General features: G+C 34.9%; 1 protein-coding gene across 4 annotated transcripts in view; it reads left to right on the forward strand.

Moving 5' to 3' along the window:
- The window catches only part of LOC150101220 (uncharacterized), a 530,669-nt gene extending 510,640 nt beyond the window's left edge, over positions 1-20,029 (forward strand). For 3 of the 4 annotated variants that reach the window (XM_090401188.1, XM_090401189.1, XM_090401190.1), the window contains exons 18-19: positions 2,494-2,613; positions 19,663-20,029. In XM_090401188.1, coding sequence (XP_090257314.1) covers positions 2,494-2,613; positions 19,663-19,670 — 128 coding nt within the window. In that variant the 3' untranslated portion in view covers positions 19,671-20,029. The remainder of the gene's footprint in view (positions 1-2,493; positions 2,614-19,662) is intronic. The other variant, XR_016549128.1, reaches the window with a different exon arrangement.
- Positions 20,030-20,711: the final 682 nt, after the last annotated feature.

A 20,711-nucleotide genomic window follows, 5' to 3' on the forward strand; every position in this document is an offset into this window, starting at 1 on the left:
AAGTTTTACTAAAATACGGTAGTTGTCTCCATAATTTTCCCAAAATATAATTAGTATCTCAGGAGTGGTGGCGAAGATTTTGAAAAAATTGGTTAGGGCTCGTATTCAGAAATGGGTTGACAATGAATCTGTACTTTGCAATGAGCAACATGGGTTTACTAAGGGAAAGTCATGTTTTAGCAACTTGCTCACGTTCTATAACAACGTTACCATTGAACTAGACAAGGGAAATGGATATATCATAATACTTTTGGATTTTGCTAAGGCTTTTGACAGAATACAGCATTGTAGACTGTTGCATAAATTGGAGAATATGGGTTTAGATTATAGAATATTAGTGTGAATAAGAGGATGGCTGACTGACATACCAAAAAAGTGCAAGATTTAAGGTAACCAGTGGTGTACCAAAGGATCGGTGCTTGGTCCACCTATTCAATCTCCTAAGGGAAAGTCATGTTTTAGCAACTTGCTCACGTTCTATAACAACGTTACCATTGAACTAGACAAGGGAAATGGATATATCATAATACTTTTGGATTTTGCTAAGGCTTTTGACAGAATACAGCATTGTAGACTGTTGCATAAATTGGAGAATATGGGTTTAGATTATAGAATATTAGTGTGAATAAGAGGATGGCTGACTGACATACCAAAAAAGTGCAAGATTTAAGGTAACCAGTGGTGTACCAAAGGATCGGTGCTTGGTCCACCTATTCAATCTATGCATTAATGATATTGGGAAAGATTTGAAAAGTGACATACAGCTATTTGCTGATGATCCAAAGATAGGTAGGGTATTCAGGAATGCTGCTGATATGCAGTATACTTGCAGAATGATTTGAATAGGCTGGAATTGTGGGCATGGGAAAATGGATGTCAGTAAATGTAAAGTCATTCGCTCTTCGGCATGATTAGATATTCAATGTCGTATTATATTGGTGGGATTATGCTTGAAGAAATCAATGAGGCTAGGGATCTTGGAGTGTTAGTAAATAGGAAGTTGAAGTTCAGGGGCCATGTAGCAAAGATTGCAAAAACAACTCAAAAGATAATTGCAATGCTGAAAAATATTCACATGTAAAGATAAGGATGTCATTTGGCCTCATTACAAGGCATTGATAAGACCTCACTTGGACTATTGTATGCAGGTCTGGTCTCCTGGTTTCCGTTGTGATTCTGATATATTGGAAAAAGTGCAAAGGAGTGTGTTAAAAATAATATCTGGGTTATGGAATACTAATTATGAAGACAGATTGAGAATTTGTAGACTGCAGACACTAGTAAACAGGAGAAAGAGGGGTGATATGATTGAGACTTACAAACTTCTGAAAGGGTCAAACAGGATATCAGTTGATGGAATTTTTCAATTTATTGAGGGTGGGGAAAACACAAGAAAACACATCCTTGGAAGCTGAGAATGAATGCTGCTAAGAAGGGAATGAGGGCTAAATTTTTCTTTCATAGGGTGGTGCATGATTGGAATGGGTTGCCATTGGATGTTGTGAGTGTAAGCAGTGTGAATGAATTCAAGAATAAGTATGATAGCTGGTGTGTGTAGTATGTGGCTTCCCTCGATGAGTTCCTGACGCCCTGTAGATCTCTCTTAATAATAATAATATTTGTCCTTCTGTTTCTGTTACCTAGGATCATATTCTTTCTGCTACTATTATTATTATTATTCAGGTCTCCATGGAGTCAAAAGACTCATCGCTGGAGGTCCTTCCTAGGAAACACAAAGTCTATTAAGACTCATCACGGGAGGTCCCTCCTAGGAAACACGAAGTCTATCATACCACTCCTTGAACTTATTGACCAATTTTGTCATTCTTTTCCCAGCTAGAATTATTTTTATTGTTATTCCCAGTAGTCTGATCTCCTGGTCTCCTTTCAAGAGTGTGTGCACCGTCATATCACCGATCTCACTTTTCTGAAACAATGGATTGTCTTTATGAGTATCAGTAGAACTCCTGTGAGTTACTATGTCAAGGTTTTCAAATCACTAATGCCTAGCAAAGGTGGGTCGATTGGTAGAGCCTCTGCTACTAATGGCTCAGCAAAAAGTTAAGCAAGTTTGAGCACAGTTAGTAGTTGGAAGGGGTGATATAGTTCGATGCTGTTGGCACGCTCTCCCTCAATGAGTCTTTGGACTCCCTGGAGGTGTCACATAGTAATAATAATATTCTGTTCTTCATTTTTTGTGCAGTTTATAAACTCTGAGTAATGTATATCATTCTGTCAGACTTGACTACTTATAAAGACCTTGGACTTCATTTTTCAGAACATAGATAATTTAATTTGGCCTTAAGCATATAGAAATGTAACATAAAAGTTCCACTAGTCATAATATATTACTTAGCATGAACACATACTAACAATGAACTACTAAAAAATTGTTTTAATTTATGCATGTACTAAACAGTGTATGGTAATAAACAATGTGTTATTTATTTATTTTTTTGTTTAATCTATAATGTTGTTCAAACATTATTTCAGATCAGTCAGAAAGTTCTTTACAGTGGCTAAAATCACTACAACAGTTAACAGTAGATGATAATTCAACATGTTTTCCTAATCACCATCATCTACAGTACAACACACCCTTTCAGTATAGAGGTAAGTAAAGTAATTTATCATCATAACATTAAAATAAAAGCATATAGGTATCTGTCAAGAAGAAAATGTTTTTTGTTGCCGCATTCTAAAAGACAGTGGAAATGATTATCATTCTGTTTCAAACATTATTTCATTCAGATCTACAATGAGGGAAAAAAATAAATAAACATGGATTCGGGAATTGGAACATTTTCATGTGTGAAAAATTAAGAAATAAATATCAAATTTACTGACAGGAATGAATATTACAAGTGCACAGAGCTCTAGTTGTAGTTTTTTTTCTGCGAACTACTTCTTCTTAGAGCAGAAGTGTAAGAACCTTCATATGGAATTTAAGTTTTATGTAGAACTCTTTCTTGGCTGTGAGATATATCACACCTAACCTCACAGCAGAAAAAAAAAAATCTATTGTCCCAACAGTGTCCTCTAGGACAGTGCTTCCCACACTTATGGATGTAGAGCCCCCCCCCCCATCGAAAAAAAAAATCGTAATACAGACATATATTATTATAATATTTATTGTATTTATATTCAATGCAAAACATATGCAGTGAATATTGCAAAAATCGAATGCAAAGATTACATTTTTAGCATCTTACATACACATTTGACATGGCAGACTTACTCTTAAAACATTTTAAATTTGTTTTCATTATTTCATGGCCCCCTCAACTAAACTAACATCCCCCAAGGGAGCCATGGCCCACATTTTGTGAAGCGCTGCTCTAAGGGCCAGATGACCACAAAGTTAATTTAGAGTAGTCAGGATGACTTATAATGACTGTCTCTCACATCTTTGTCAAATGAATGCAGCCATACTTGTTGAGGTTGCATAAGTGCTTCATGGCAGATGCGATCTGAAAATGGTTTCTCAGACTAGTGACCTCTGTGCAGCAGATTACCACATAATTATGTACTTCTTCCATTTAATCCTGTGTGAAGGATTAAATGGAAGAAGTTCTGACTTGCTATACAGATGATCATGAAAGTAATTTTTTGTGTTTTAGTGCTGCAGCCACATCGGAAGTATGGTCATCATCACTGCTTCATTCTTCTTGTTTGATTTTTTTCATATGTATTTAAAATACCTATTTAATTTTTTAGTGAGGAAAACAGTTCTTATATTTCTAGCATTTAAAATAAAAACAGTAAATTATAAGATCATTTAGCAGAGGAGCAATAGATAGCCTTATGATATCCTGAACTCTACCTACTAGCAACCAAAACAGGATGTGCTTTATTATTATTGTTATAGAAGCATCTCCATGGGGGTCCAAAGAACTCATTGCAGGAGGTCTATACTAACTATTATTAATACAGTATCTTTATACTTGACTCATTTACTGATGAAGTACTCATGACCACCTTTGCATCATTCCAATCATTCACCACTCTCCTAGCAAAAATTTAGTCTACACACCGTTGCTAACCACACACTCTTACACAATTTCCTGAGGTGAACTGTTGTTTCCCACTTCTCATTATATACTGAAAAATTTCTTCTACATCAATCATATTAAACTCCTGTAACTTATATTCTCTATTATCCCTTTTTTTTTTTTTTGCCATATTTGGTGAGTGACTATTTTAGTCACTCACCTGTGGATCATCTTAAACATTTCTTTATCCCCAAAAAACCCCAATCAACTGGAAAATTTGTTTGCAATAATTATGTACTTATTTTCACCCTCAATACTTAATTATTTTCCAGAAATATTTTATTTTCAACATTGGAAGAATCCACATCATGACAAAATAAATGTTTCTTATATACCACAATATAAACAGATTATCAGGTTAGGGTTTCATGAAGTGAAAGTAGCACAATGAAAGAATGAAACATAAGTTTAATAGTTCTGCTCTTTTATCTCTGTCACAGAGACTTCTAGAATACAGTATGAGAATTTTAATAAAGCACACAACACAAAAATAAGTGGGATATGTTACACTGTAAACCTGATGTCCTCAGAGGTCTAGCACCCACAGAGGGCAAGTAGGTAGCCTAGGCTACCTACTTGTGGACGTTCCAACAGATCAGATCTGTTGGAACATCCTTCTTGGCTCTATGGTTCGCCATCTTGTTGTAAGGTTGATCTTAATAAAATCAATTAATTGCTGGTTGATTACTAATCAAAATATAGCGAAATTTATATTTATACTGCGCCACCCTATATTTAGATTAGCCTATGTAAAATAGTAGAATCAATTCTCAATTAACTTAGCAGTCTCCTTATTCATACAGGCCGAATTTAACATTTTTCACTTAGGGCTCCCGCAAGGTTCGAACTTTTTTATGAACGGTGCAATGAAAAAGAATCAGGCACACACAATATTGAAATCAATAAAACAAAACATTTAATACAAGGTTATATGACAAGTACATAAATTTAACTCCGAAAATAAGATAATACAAATAACTTAGTTCTTCAGGTCAAAACATTCATATTAAATTAGACTTCAAATCTTTAGATACTAAATTCATAGTTCTCTCAATATCAAAGATTGTTCACACTGATCAATACTACAGAATTTCTTGCTAAATAAATTTGCTGGTATCACTCAGTTACACTCTATATTTAACACTTAGCAAGCACATAACATTATTAATCACGGCAGTTATTACTTCAAGGGGAATTACTTTCAAACTTCTAACTTCGGCTAAATTCAGTGAAACACCACAGTAAATGTTAGGATATTCGAGACGGAGCTATCACTTAAACCTTCACACTGAAATAAAATAAAATAGGACTGTTCTTACTGGGATTAATCCTTAGCACATCAGATTCAATGTGAGCACATTTCAAAACTATATTCACTTATTACTCCGATGGAACACTATTCAAAAGAATTCTTCAAGGAGAAAACTGAATTATTATTTATCGCGCTACACAATTCTTGACGGGCTTACTATAAGGTAGAATAATTATTCCATGTTTACTACTGTATAACAAGTTGAGCTTTGTACAATCCTTCTTTAAAGCGATATAGGAATACGTAGTAATTCTAAAACTTAGTGGATTTATTCTGAATCTTCTATTAATCTTCCGGTCTTTTAGTTATCCTATTACGGCACTAAATTCCTATTACTGCCACCGCTGACTTTACTCTCAGCTGTCTATAAGTTTTCTCCTCGTCTCCGTACACTTTTGAATGCTACTCCCTTGAATTTCCTGCCCTTCAGTCTTTGTTTACTTTTACCTCTCGCTTATATGCCTTCCTTCTTCCCGCCTAAACTTGTTCACTCCAAAGACAAGATCAGATCTCTCTCTACTTGAACGGGCATTTATCTTAAACCTCTAGTGGCATAAACACATCACATCAGCAGGTTTCTCAGCCTCCAGAAACTAAGTATTCTTTTTCCACTCAAGTTTCTACTTTACATCCACCTTGAGACTAACAATTTCATCTTCTTCTTCAACTCATCCCCTAGGGACAAGTAGAGTTCCCTAATTAGGGGTTGCACCAAATTAATTCAGCCAGCATGCCAGTCTGCTGTGTGGTCATGGGACTGGTTTGTCTGCTCTGAGAGACAAAAAAAAAACAGTTTCTAGGAGAGAGAAAAACCTTCTACTTCTGTATGAGATCAGCTAACTTACCATTTGAAAATTTTCATTGAAAAGACCTGATAAAGGTTCCTTGCATCATAGATGGGATTCAAATCCAGGTCTTTTCAATCAAAGGGCCTGAATATACCAACTGTGAGCTACAAAGGCTTGACTAGCCTTATACAAATCCCAAATCAGCTGATCCTTACCGTTCACATATTTGGTTCTTGATGCTATCAGAGGAAAGCAATTCAGCTCATAGATGATCCTTCATCACTTCAACTGTGCACTTTTTCAGCTGTAAGTATCTCTTCTACAGGTACTTCCACTGTTACTTCTCCAGTGAACTGGCAAACATCATTTCTGTACTTTCTGTTGGAGCTGTTAAAGCAAGAGCTGCCACTGCCTACTCTCCATTTTCTGTACAACTGCAAATACATCAAATATGCTTTTCCTTTTCCTCATTTGTTCCATCTGCCTCTGTCCTCTGGAACCACCTTCTTCATAATGGTTTTCCCAACAACTAAAACCTCCAGCTTTTCAAGAAAAATGTCACCAGATTTCTTCTTTCTCAATTCTTACTCCACACACATCACTGATATGCAATGGTTCTTATACCTCTTATGTGTGGGTTAAATGTATATATATACATGTATATGTTTATAATTATTAACTGACTTAAACACTGAGAAAAAAATATGAGAGATTTAATAAGATTTCACTACTAGTTTCATCGGAAATGCTGACTTCTTCAGGTGAATACAGTACCATGGAGAAAACAACATCTTAAAAAATATTGTACTTTAGACAAACAGAGTTTATAACAAATAGTAGTTGTGTTTGAAATTGAGTCCTAGCATTAGTTCTGGCATGTTTTCTAAATGTTACTGTATTCACCTGACGAAGTCGGCATTTCCGATGCAACTAGTAGTGAAACCTTATTAAATCTCTTATATTTTTTCCTCGGTGTTTAAATCAGTTAATAATTATAAACATGTCATTAAACTGAGTCAATTACTCTGTAAATATATATGTATATATATAGTGTTACATTATAGGTCTTGTGGTGGTTAAAGAGAATATATTCATCATCTGAGCCAAAATGATTCCTGTATCCAATACACATCTTAACCAGATCAACCAGATTTGGAAAATGAAGGGCAGATATATATCAAGCACCCACTTTCAATCCTGAAACACAATGAGTGTACAATTGGTAACCTGAAATCAGCTGCAGATACTCTTGGGTGAAGTATAACGAAGTCATTACTAGTTCTATACACTCCACCCCCCCCCCATGCTCTGAAAACCAAAGGAGAAAAATATCAAATTCTCTTCACTTCAGACAGCCTGGAACTTTCTGTTTAAGAAACAAAAATTGAAATCTACTTTGCTCCACTTTTACCCATTATTGAAATTGTTAAACATCTGTCACCATCTTCTAAACTTTAACAAAATTTTCTGTGAACATGAATTTCAGGTTCTGCTGAAAGAAAGGGCATGTTACGTCTTCACTTTCCATAATTTATCTATTTTATTCACTCTATAGGGCCTCAAAGGTTATCTACTAACTTGAATCCTGTGAAACGTCCTCCTTTTGAACTCAGGCAAATTTGTTTGATTAACTGCTGCGTCAGCCTAAGTCGAAGGATAGAAATATCTTATCCTAGGGAAGGTTCACAGAGATTAAATGTGATTAATAATATTAAATTAGATCAAGGAGCTGTGGATACCTTAGCTTTGCAGTCGTAGCCCTTTACTCTTAATTTTCTTTGAGTATTCTCCGCATGCATAGGTTTGATATTTTTATGAGTGGTGAAGTCAGTCGACATGCTCAGAACACACGTATGCATAAATTAGAAAACATGTTTATTTTACAACTAAAGATTACAAAGAAAAGTATAATGTCAATGGCAATACTAAGATAAAGAAATGTTTAGAATTTCACGCGCAACTCTCACTTCAAATATACAAATCATTGTTACATTAAAGAATCATTTATGCAAGTACTACATTAATCACATATTATCTGGTGCGTATTTGGCACAAAACATTATTCAGGTTCTTAGATCATATAAGTTCTAATATCAGTTCCATTACAATAACTGCTGCAATCACACAATACTAGGATTCTGAGACAAACAGTCCAACGAGATTTACGAGTGTCCCTGACTATTTTAAGTCATCAAAGTTCACTTCCCTTCAGAAAAGATCTAAATTTCTTCCATTCACAAATATCTAAACAATGTAATAAGAAATTCACAGTACTTATCTACACAGCACGGTCCGCATCGAGATCTTTTCGTCTGTTGCTTCTAGTGGAATTTTACCGTTGTTACAACAAGCTGCCACGTGGGAATCACGTGCACGGTATGAATCTGGCACTTGTCTTTGCCATCTAACATCGGCTTGCTCTCGCCGATGGCCCACGATTTGGATCTGCTGTTGTCTGCCTTGCCGGAACTTACGCTATCCAGCTTATGGAGTCTTGTATTTTCGGGAACGCGTGCCCCCGAACATCTTCCATGAATTCTTCAGCCTCGGTCGTTGCGACATAACCGTGGTGTTTCTGCAACCTTTGACCTTTCATTTGCAGTGTGTTAACCTTCTTGCATGCACAGTTTTAATTCTAACGGTTAAGTTTTCACATATATTCAAAATACATTATTTCTGTTACATCGTTTTAGATTGCATAAAACCTCAGACTTAATACTTCGTCTTTCATCTTATTCTTTCCATGTCAACATGATATTGTTTTCTTGATAAATTTAAGTTTGACTGCTAAAAGGGTAAGTATTTTCATCCAGTTAAGCACATCCTGTTAGATCCTGTACAGGTGACTCTCTTGTGAATAAAGTTTCTCATGCACGATCTAACAGGCAGCAATTATTGCCTCAACAAAGCTATATAAGGATCCAAAAGCAAATTACTACTCAATAGCTCTGACAAACTGTCTGTGTAAAGTTCTGAAAAAAAACGATTAACTCTCATCTTTTATAGTTTCTGGAGAGTAATAAATAATAATCTTTTCTAAGTTCCCAAAACATCATTCACCAGATCATCAACTCAGGCTAAAAATATCCTTTAGAAATGTGTTGCTTAAAAAGAGTACTCATATCAATTTATTTCACATGGAAAAAAAAGCTTATGACACTGCTTTAAGGTTTGGTTTATGAAAGCCCTACACATCTGTGGTCTTAGAGGAAATCTCCCCTTTTTCATCAAACATCTAACTGAACCTTTCACATCGGATTGGAAGAGAGAGAGTGGGAACCACTCCCTCTCTCTCAATCCTACACCCAAAGAGGGTAGTGTTTCACCAACAGTGGATCAATTTTAAGTGCCATGCTATTTGCAGTCATGGTAAATGCAATACCAAAGGAACTTTGGCCTGCTATAAGCAATGCCTCTATGTAGATGATTTCACCATCACTTGTAATTCCTGCAAAATAATGGTCATAGAAAGATTGTTGCAGAGCCATTAAACATATTTCCACCTGACACTTTGTTTGCCCAAGCTGGCCCAGAGGAGGTCACGGGTATCATGTATTGGCGATCACTGCAGGTCCTCAATCATAGGTTGTATGCAATATGTAGTGTGTATTCTCAAATCATCTACTCAACTGTCCCCCTCTCCAAGATTAAATCTTGAGTGCACCACTGGGCCCTACAATCCCTGGAGTATAATCCACTGGGCCCTACAATCCCTGGAGTACAATCCCATGAAAGTAGTTTCTTGCACTTCTTTCTATTATTATGCTTCGAAAGAACATACCCTGTCTGGTCTAATAACTCTTTTCAGTAGAAAAGAGTTATTAGACCAGACAGGGTATGTTTAGGGTATTTTCAGTAGAAAAGAGTTATTAGACCAGACAGGGTATGTTCTTTCGAAGCATAATAATAGAAAGAAGTGCAAGAAACTACTTTCATGATTGCTACATACGTTGCAAGAACATTATATGTAGGACCAGATGATGTCAAACTAAGAGGAGTAGGCTTCCTTATAAACAAAAACATAGCAAAGTTACTAAATATGAAGGAATATGAGACAGGATAGTTTTTATCATGGTATAAAGATCAGAAAATAAAAAAAAAACATTAAAAAAATACAAATATATTCAAGAACCAGCAGTTATGAAAATTAAGAATTCTATGACACATTGTCCAATACACCATAGCAGGACCCTACAGCCTACACAATAATGTTGGGAGACTTTAATGCACAACTTCCAAAAAATAAAATTGAACTTGAAAAGTATATAGGAAAAAATGAAATAGGAGAATGAAATGAAAGAGTAAATATGATATTAAACTTTATGAATGGGATCCAGTTTGAATGCTATGAACACATTTTATAAGAAAAGACCAAACTGAAAATGGAGATGAATTAGTCTAAAAAGTGAAATAGATTATACTTTAATTCATGTAAGAATATTTAAAGATGTTTCAGTCATCAGTTAAATTCTGGGTTTGGGGATATTTGGTGAATCTTGTTGATTCATAACAGTGTGGAAAGATAAATAATTTTTTTCATATTTTGCTAGTAATAATGAGTTGATTTATTGTATTTATTTGTTTTATATGTCCACATAATAGACTGAGTTATTTAGACTTAAGTAAAATGTGTATATTACCTTAACATATATATTGTCTCATACGGAGGTAGTAGGGTTTTTTCTCCAGGAAACTCAGGTTTTTCATCCCACATACAGACAAATCGGCCCTTCAGAACACACGCAATTAACAGACAAAAAATACTAGCTGTGGTGGTTGTGGACAGTTGATGTAGGTGATTGTTAGTAGAGGTTCTGTGTAGTAGTGGAGATGGAGAGTTGTACAGTGAGTGTCCTCCCGCGATGAGTCTACGGACTCCTTGGAGGTGTCATGAATAATAATAATAATAATTGTCAGTATGGCACCTATGCATAGCAGAACAATGGCAGCCAAGATATCTTTGTTGGGCAAGTTAAATTTGCATGATTTTGTGAGATGTATTTGTTGCAAAAATTGAAAGATTTCTGTAGGAGAGCAAATCTGGTAAGCTAATATGTAATAAATGCTTTAAATAGTGCAGAGAAAACAAATTATGAGATAGTAAAGAGTATTATTGATAGAATATTGGAAAATGTAAATGTTGGTGATAATACTGAAAGTTCGATGGTAAAAGTTCAGTTCGGGAGAACATGTAAGACCTGAATATGTCTAAAGGAATAGTGTGCTTGCTTGCTTGCAGTCCTTCACAGGACAAAGCATGAGAGTGAAAAGCTACAGGAACAGCAAGATTTTTTTTTTGTTGTTCTCATTTCCACCAAGACATTGTGGAAATGAGGACAACAAAAAAAAGCAACAGTTCTGAAGCCAAAAAGAAGTTTGTAAGAATAACAAGAGAGAGAGAGAGAGAGAGTGAGTGTAAGAAATTAATATTTACGGTGATTCTATGATAACAGGAATACTTTGCAAAAGTGCCACCAAAATTTTGTTAGCCTGGTGCTCTCAGAATGCAGAAAGGGAAGAAATTGGTTTTGGCTGGAACCAATGACCTGAGAGGTGAGAAGTATTGTGTGAGGGAGGATGTGCAAGAGTTATTGGAAGAAGCAAAAATAAAGAGTGAGAGGGTGAAATTTGTAAGTCTGCTGCTACGCTATGGTAGAGGCAAACTGAGAAGGATGGCAATGATGATAGTTAATGAATCAATATGCAGGTTGTGTAGGAATGATGTAAAGTATGTGGACCTATTATTATTATTACGAGCTACTCCATGTAGTCTTTAGACTCATCGAGGGATGCCCAAAACATCATGGCAAGCACTGTCCAACATTTGCACAGTGTTTATCATACTTTACTTGGAACTCATTCATAGTCATGTCATCCACAACAGACTGTGGCAACCTATTCCACTCATTCACCGCTCTCCAACCTAAAAACCCAGTTCTAACACCCGGCTAGCCATACTCTTACTCAGTTTTCAAGGATGGTCCCTAGTTCTTCCACCTCCAGACCTATTCTGAAAAATTTCCTCTGTATTAATCTTGTAAAATCCTTCATTAATTTGTATGTCTCAAACATATAACCCCCCTTTTCTGCCTGTCAACCCACAAATCTTCAATTCCATAGACCTGCTACCATCTTGGTTTCTCACTTCTGGATCCTCTCCTCATCTCCAAGAAACCCTGCTGACCAGATATGTGTGCAGTCATGAGGAATAATAATCTGCTTGTCAAAGTATTCAGTAACCAAGTAATCTGATGAGCTGCTTTTGCCATGTACTCTCTAAACTTTAACTCCTTATCCACTAACACTCTCAAATCTCTGGCTTTGTCAATTTCCTGGAGTACAGTTCCATCAATGTGGTATTCGTGCCTTAGTCATTCATGTGGGTAGTAGTCATTCATGCCTTGGTAATCTACTGACTTTATATAATAATGACAGTTGAGTTGGATAAAGGGAATGGTTACATGAAGATACAGTTGGATTTTGCAAAGGTGTTTGGCAGGATACCACATCAAATTCTTTTCCACAAACTGCAACGAATGGGGATGGATATGAAACTGGTGATGGATATGAAACTGGTGATATGGATGAAAAGTGCTAATGGACAGATACCAAAAGTAGTATATAGATGAGCAGAATCCAGGAGAAGCAGGTGATCAGTAGTGTGTGTTACAGGGCACTGTGCTTGGACCACTGCTGTTTACTTTGTACATAAACAAACTACCTGACTTGCATCAGCAAAGTTGAGTAGTGTAATAGTTAATCAAAATGATGTAGAGAGAGCTTGCAGGGTGAATTAAATAGGCTAACAATAAGACTGACATAATGGATGTTAATGTGGAAAGGTGTCAAGTTTTGTATTGTGGGATACAGAGATTGCAAGCTGTATATCACATTGGGGAAACTATACTCCAGGAAATTGATGAAGCCAGGGAATTTAAGGTTGTTGATAAAGAGTTCAAGTTTAGAGGGCATATTGCTAAATGAGCCAGGTAGATCAGGATTACTTGGTTTTTGAAGAACACACTAACAAGGAGCTAAGAGAGTTATGATTCCTCTTTATAAAGCCTCAATATGACTACATTTGGATTGCTGTGCTCAGGTCTGGTCACCTGGATTTCTTAGGGATGAGAAAGTGATGGAGAGGATCCAGGGGCAAGTGACCAAGTTTGTGAGTGGGCTGTGGAATGCTCCTGATGAGGATAGATTGAGGGTTGCAAAAGTTGGTTTATAGGCCAAACTAGGGGGAATATGATAGAAACATTATGTTACTTAAAGGGTTTTATAGGATTAATATAAACAAAATATTTCAGCTTGGCTACAGCAGGGGAGGACAAGAGGTCATTCCTGGAAGTTGAGTAAAGATATTGTTAGTAAGGGCGGGAGGACTAGTTTTTTTGCTTGGAGAGTGGTGAATGAATGAATGGAATGGATTGCCAGAGTCAGTTGTAAGTGCTTTATCTGTTAATGGTAATAAGAGAAGCACAATAGATATTGTGTTTGTGGTTTGGGTCTCTCACGATGAATCGTAGGATTCCATGGAGGTGCTCATACAATAATAATAATAAAATAGGCATAGGAAATTATTTCAGAATAGCTAGAGGGAAAATAGTAATAATAAACAATAAAAAATGACAAGATGAAACAGAATAAAACAAAATATGTAAAGATAAATAATGATATATTAGCAACCTAATTAAATTAGTTTACTTATTAGGTTCCTTATGCCCACTTAAATTATTTAAGTGGACGTAAGGATAATAATGTAAGGGTGAATATTAGGAGGTTATTGAGAAGAGTGAAAGATAAAAGTATAGTGCAAAAGGCTGTCATTGTTGTTGAGGTATAACAAGGATGAGTTGAGATGGTGAGCCAGAATCGTGAATGGTATGCTACTGGAGCTGTGTGATGAGAGGGGGAGTACAGTTTGTGGATGTGCGGCATGTATTTGAGGGAATGGAATTATATAGATGTGATGAATTGCATTTGAATGGCTTTGGAGTGAGTGCACTGGAGAAAGTGTTGCTAAGAACTGAAGTAAGAAGTATAGTTTGGTGAGAGGTTTGAATGTAATTTAATGCTTAAATTCCTGAGAATTTTTGCTGGGTTGATAGTGAAAGAGCTGATGTGTACGGGGGGGGGGGTATTCCCTTTGGCTATTATCAGTTTTTCAAATGCATCAGGATGATATAGAAGTCATGTAATAGTTCTTTTATCATACCCGTTCTTCTGAAATGTGGTAATAAGGAATCGGAGTTCCTTTGTTAATTCTTCATCATTAATCAGAGAGCAGACTCACTTTCCTAATGTTGATATAATTCCCTTGGCTAATTAACTAGTAATGTAAAACATCTGTTTGCATTGGTTTGTTTCCTGTATGTAATAATCTTAAGATTTTTTAAAGACTGAATAGTCTGACATCCAGAAAGGAGATGAAACCATTAGTTTTCAATTCATCTGCAGATAGACTTTTCTGTTGTTGGTTCTTCAGATGATTTAAAAACTTCAGGAGGGTGTCTTGACCATAACTTCATATCAAGAAAATATCATCAGTGTTCCTTTTTACAAAGTCTTGGACAAAGAAGATAAGTATTAATGGCTTTTTTTTCAAATGTTTCCATAATATGTACACGTACCAGAGAAAGAGAGAGTCACCCGTTGCAAGATATGAGTTTTGTTTGTAATTTTGTTTGCATCTTCTAATAGGTTTGTCACTTCCTCTGTAAGAATGGTCATAAAAATAGACAGAGATTGCCATGATTTCACCTTCTCTGAAACAGATGTCTTTTACCATAGATACAAAATGTTTAGTTTTTTTTTGTTTGTTTTTTGTTTTTTATGAATATTTAAGCCTGTGAAGCCTTTTCATAATTTAATATAAACATTTGAACAATTAGGTGAGTCAATAGTTTCAACAATAGACTTTGTGGAGGATTGTGAATCTTGGTCACTAAATGTATATGAGGTATAAGTAGATGAAGAAATCTGAGTGTTGCTTTATTTGTCTTGTGAATCCCAGTATATTTTTTTGTGAATTATTGGTGCAGTTTTAAAGGCTTTAAATAAATAGTCAAATACAAGTAACAAAATAGTTTATTACCATACTGTTACATCAACCTCTGGCTAAGAGGTTGATGTAGTAAATTTTTTTGCTGACTGGGAAGTCTATTAAACTTGATAAGAAATTATATTATTTTCATCCATAACTTTTTTTACTCAAGCATAAGCAAACAAAAGTTTCTACATGAAGCATCTTCATGATTAAATACCTCCCCTCCCCCAATTATCCAATCACACCAGGAAAGTAATTTGATGGTTAAATAATTAAATATTTGGATAACTGAGTTACAATTACAAGGTACTGTACTAAAAGTTAGTTGACACACTGATCCATTCAAAGGTGTCAATTACTTAATGGTTTGGTCATCTGAAGGTCAGATAATAGAGAAATCACTGTACTTGATCAGATTACTGTAGTTTACCTCACATCATCTTGCTATTGATGTTGAAGTTGTGCTTTGTGCAGGACACAAAGAGCAACTCGTGAAATCACTGCTGAAATACACAAGTAGTATACTTTTGAAGATGCTTCACCATTAATTAAATTTTGTTTTTTATCATTTCAGTATACCATACTTTCCAAACTAGCAAAAAAAAAATTACTTCAGCAGACATATTGCACTTAAACTGATGTGTAACATGCCTGCTGCAATCAGTGAGCATAAATATAAATAGCTTTTTTTTTACTGTGTGGCTCCCACCCATGAAAAGTTTTTTTGTGTAAACCTATAGAGCAGTGGTAGCCGGTGAAAATTTTAAGTAGGGTGCTGCATATACAAAATAAAATAAAAAAAAAATTCAATTTTTCCTAATCAGTAACCAATTTATTAATAAGTAAATTTTATATATATATATATATATATATATATATATATTTGAAATTAATATATAATATTAAAAATATTATTTGAAAATAATTTTAATATTATATATTAAATTTAATATTAATAAAATTTTTAATATTATTGCGCGCAAGCATGCAATTTATCTGTAGTGACTGCTCAACGAGCAGTGTTGGATTCACTTGTTACGCACAGTGACAAGTGCAAACGAATATCAGCAAGTCTGGCCGCAACTGGGCCAAATGTAATAATTCCTACACTGTGTTAAATCACAGTGTATTTGTTTCATGTAACGATAATTGAGAAAATATAATTCTTTACATATTTTCAACAGTGACACTCATCATAATTCAGCCTTGTATCTATAATAAATAGATAATTACATGTTATTTTAACAGAATAAAAAAGATTTACCAAAGATATTTCACCCTCATACAACTTATCTGTAGTGACACTACTCATTGAGCAGTGTCAGATTCACTTGCTACATGCAGTGGCAAGTGCAAATGAATATCGGCGAGTCTAGCTGCAACTGACTGAATGTGATAATTCCAATACTGCATTTGGAACACTGCGACTTCATTTAGATTGCAGTGCATTTGTTTCGTAATCTAAAGCGTTAATCAAACAATTCCAATTATTAACTATTCAATCAATGTCGAAACATAAATTGTAACCTTTAACATGTTGTATTGCATTTATATAATGTTGTAAGCATTGTTATTATTTATAAACACAAACAAAATTTAATTTCTGGCCTTGGTTGGCCAAGTAGTTAGCGTATCCACTCTCCAGCCAAAAGGGTGCGGGTTCGAATCCCGCCTGGGCATGGGTGTTTGTGATTGTCTGTGAAATACTAGTGGTGGTAGTGGTGATTGCCAGTAGATGGCGTTGGTGTAGATGATGAAGGTTGGTGGAGACGGAGAGTTTTTGAGTAGATGCCCTCTCTCGATGAGTCTTTGGACTTCCTGAAGGTGTTACGCAATAATAATAATTTATTTTCATTTTTTTCCTTTGGGGTGTCGCAGTGCTTATGTACAAGCCACTGTGGGTGGGCTAAGGATTTTTAAAAATATTTATGAATGTTTTTGCATTTTTACATAGTCCAGAAACCCTGCTCTAGATACCAAACATGGAACTTTTTCAACCCATTTCAGGTCTCCAATAAGCAGAGTGGTGGTCTTACACTGGGCAAAAATCCATCTCCTAAAGAAAGAAAGAAAGAAAATCACAAACATCCATTACCTGTATTAGGATTCGAACCTGCAGCCCTGCTGATTGAAAATCAGATATTAACCACTTGGCCAACCAGGCCAGCAAATATTTGCAGTGATGAAGGCTTCTTTGTTATTCTCCATGATTTGCATTTGATTTATATTAAGCCACTGTTGCAAAAGTGTAATAGATTATGGTAAATTAAAATTTATTAGATGACATTAGGTTTTATGATAAATAAGGTTTGTTTATATTCAGTAGATAAAGCATGTCTTTGTACTAATCTTATTACCTTATTTTTTCTAAACATTTTTTTTTTTTTTTGTAACAATCAGTAGTCTTCATGCTCTTTTCTTATCCTTGGTATGTAATAACTGCATGAGACAAATGATTACAACTACTTATTAGTACTGTTAATTAAATATTAAATAAGTACTGTTTACTTGGTATTATACAAGATATGTATACTTCATTTTTCCCAGCTCACAAACTGTTATAGGAGGTGAGCCTGATCCTACACAAAATGTAAGAGGAAAAGTTAATCTTAAAGAGGTATGATCATACAAACAGAAAAACTCAGTAAAGTGAAGATGAAAGCTTAATCAATCACTAAGAAATGGGTCCAGACAAAGATCAAGCTGAAGTTAGGACTGAAAGATGGAGAAAGAGACTGCAGAGTCAGGAGTGTGGACTGTCCTAGGGTTTAGGATTTAATATATTAGATATCTTGCTGGTTAATTAGGTCTAACAAATACTAATAAAACAGTTTAGAAAAAATTAGGGCTTATAAACTAGAAATTTATATCGTCATCTTCACCCTTCTGAGAAATTATAACAATGATTTGTATGTTCTAAAGTAGATAATGAAATGCTTATTAACAGTGCATGAGTCATAAGAAGACAAATAGCAAATTAATTAATATTAATTGGGCATCTCTATTGAGTCCTACAAGTCATTGTGGGAGGCCCACACTAACCGCCCACATTGCTTGTAATGTCTCTCCTTAAATTCATTCACTGACCATGCACTCGAAATCACCTCCAGCAACTTATTTTCACTCATCTGTAGTTTATCATGAAAGAAACAATGAAAGGCTTTGTATGATAATGAAGAATTCTCACTGGACTTACAGAATTAAAAACAGAATTATAGAAAGTTTTTTCACTTGGTTACAAAGTAAATTATACTTGACGAGAAATTATATTCTTCTTGAATCCGTTATCCGAATGTAAGCAAATAAAGTTTGCATGTGAAGTTTACATGCTTCATGACTAGGCTACTTGTATATAGAGACTGATGACTTCACATCAATTTCAGATTTGTTATCCTTAGTGTCCCATAATGCAAATCCACTTCCTTATGGACATGTATATTCCTATGCATTATGGAAAAGAGTCACTACCCAGATCAATTTCAACCTTTATCAAGGTCTGATCAGTGGGAGCGAACACCCAGAACAGTAACAAGGTAGAATTAATGCATAAGTTATATATTTTCCATATCAAGTAGTAAAAATATGAAACCAGTAATGGCCCTTCCCATAATGCATAGCAATATGCATGTCCATAAGGAAGTGTGCTTTGCATTGTGGAATACTAAGGCAATTGATGTAAAGTCATCAGCCTCTATGTCCAGGTGGCCTAGTTGTGAAGATACTTCACGTGGAAACTTTGCTTACACTTGGATAAAGAATTAAACAAGAATGTAATTTGTTGTCAAGTATAATTTAATTTAAAAACAATATATTTTCACTATTATTATTATTACGTGACACCTCCAGGGAGTCCAAGAACTCATCGAGGGAGGTCACCTACTCTACAGCTCTCCGTCTCCACCACAATCCACTAACTACAATAAAATGCAACTACACCAATGCCATCTACCACCACCACTAGTATTTTTCACAGACAAACAAACATCCATGCCCATGGCAGGATTTGAACTGCAGCATTTTGGCTGGAGAGTGGATACGCTAACCATTCAGCCAAATCAGCCTTAAATCTATTTGTTATTCATCCGTAAATAGCTATGCACTTAGTTGTCTGATTTGAAAAAAACAACTGTTTTGGTAAATCAGATCATTACTGAGAGATGGTGGATGAATTCAAAGAGGCTTGAAAAGATAATTGAACTTTTTGGAAAACAAACTATGCTAAATGCAAGTTATAACATACAGGTAGCTGACCAGATTATATATCAAAGTCTGAAATCTTTTGAATCCAAAACATTATGTTTGCAGAGCATTGTAATTATTATATTAAATAAATCATGGTACTCTAAATATTTAACTTGATAACCAAATGAATAAATTTAGATAAATTAATTTTGTTAATCAGATGTATTTCACTAAATTTTTGAGTGTGCAAATTTATTGTGCTGCTTTTCTTTCCTTCAGATTTGTAAATTCCAAGGCAAAAATAGCTGGATCTAAATGGTGCTGCAACCAACAGAGCTGAAACATTTTCGTTAATCTGCATTACTACTGTACTTCAGTTAATCACTGAAATCTGATACCTTAGATCACCACAGTTTGCTGTATTTTTTTTTTTTTTCAGATTTGTTATCTGTTATCTTAAGATAATATTTCTCTGCCTGAACAGCATTGATTTTCAACAAGTTTGTTATTCTGTTAATTATATGAAACTTGAAAGGGATTTTGGTCAGTTTGTTTCAAATGATATAAAAGACTGTGCCACCAGGCACAATATTCAGAAGATTTATTTATGTGCTAGTATGTAATAAAATTGTAAGTCACACCTGTAGTTTTTTTTGTTTGTTTGTTTTCATAATACATAACACTCTTAAATAATGTATTAACAGAAGTATGATAAGGCTTTGGCATGAAATACTATTGCTCTCAGAAATGTCAGTTTCTAGGTGGGATAGGGGAAATGAAAGTTTATTGCTTAGTTGTGAAATATGAATTTTTTATTATTTATCATCCTTACTTAAAAAGACCAAAGGTGGAACTTTTTTTCAAGCATTTTTCAAGCCTTCAGTTAATATTTCATCTGACATCTGAACAGTGTCGTCGGTTCACACAAGGCAGTGAAATTTATCTGCCACCCAAAGACTTCACAAACATCTGTGTCACATGGGATTCAAACATTCAGGTTGACGAGTAGAGACGATATTTGCTTAACCAATTTTAAGTCTTAACAAGTTTCAAAACAAGCATTATGTCAGTGAAACTGCAATAAACACTATAATCCTAGAATTATATAATCAACTATAATCCTATCTCTAGCAAGATAGCTTCTTTCAAGTGTAGCTTGTTTATTAAGCATTACAACAATTTTTTAGTGGAGATTTTTGAGATTTTTGTGTATTATTTGGTTAATATTGTGCCTTTTTATCTTTCACTAAAATATTACAACATTCTTGTATTTTATTTTGTCTCGCTTTCTGGAATCTTTTGGCACTTTATCACAGAAACAGAATCAG

Source organism: Typopeltis vanoorti, chromosome 12 (assembly GCF_054136105.1).
Source record: "Typopeltis vanoorti isolate ZY-2024b chromosome 12, IOZ_Tvanoo_1.0, whole genome shotgun sequence".
NCBI lineage: Eukaryota > Metazoa > Arthropoda > Arachnida > Uropygi > Thelyphonidae > Typopeltis > Typopeltis vanoorti.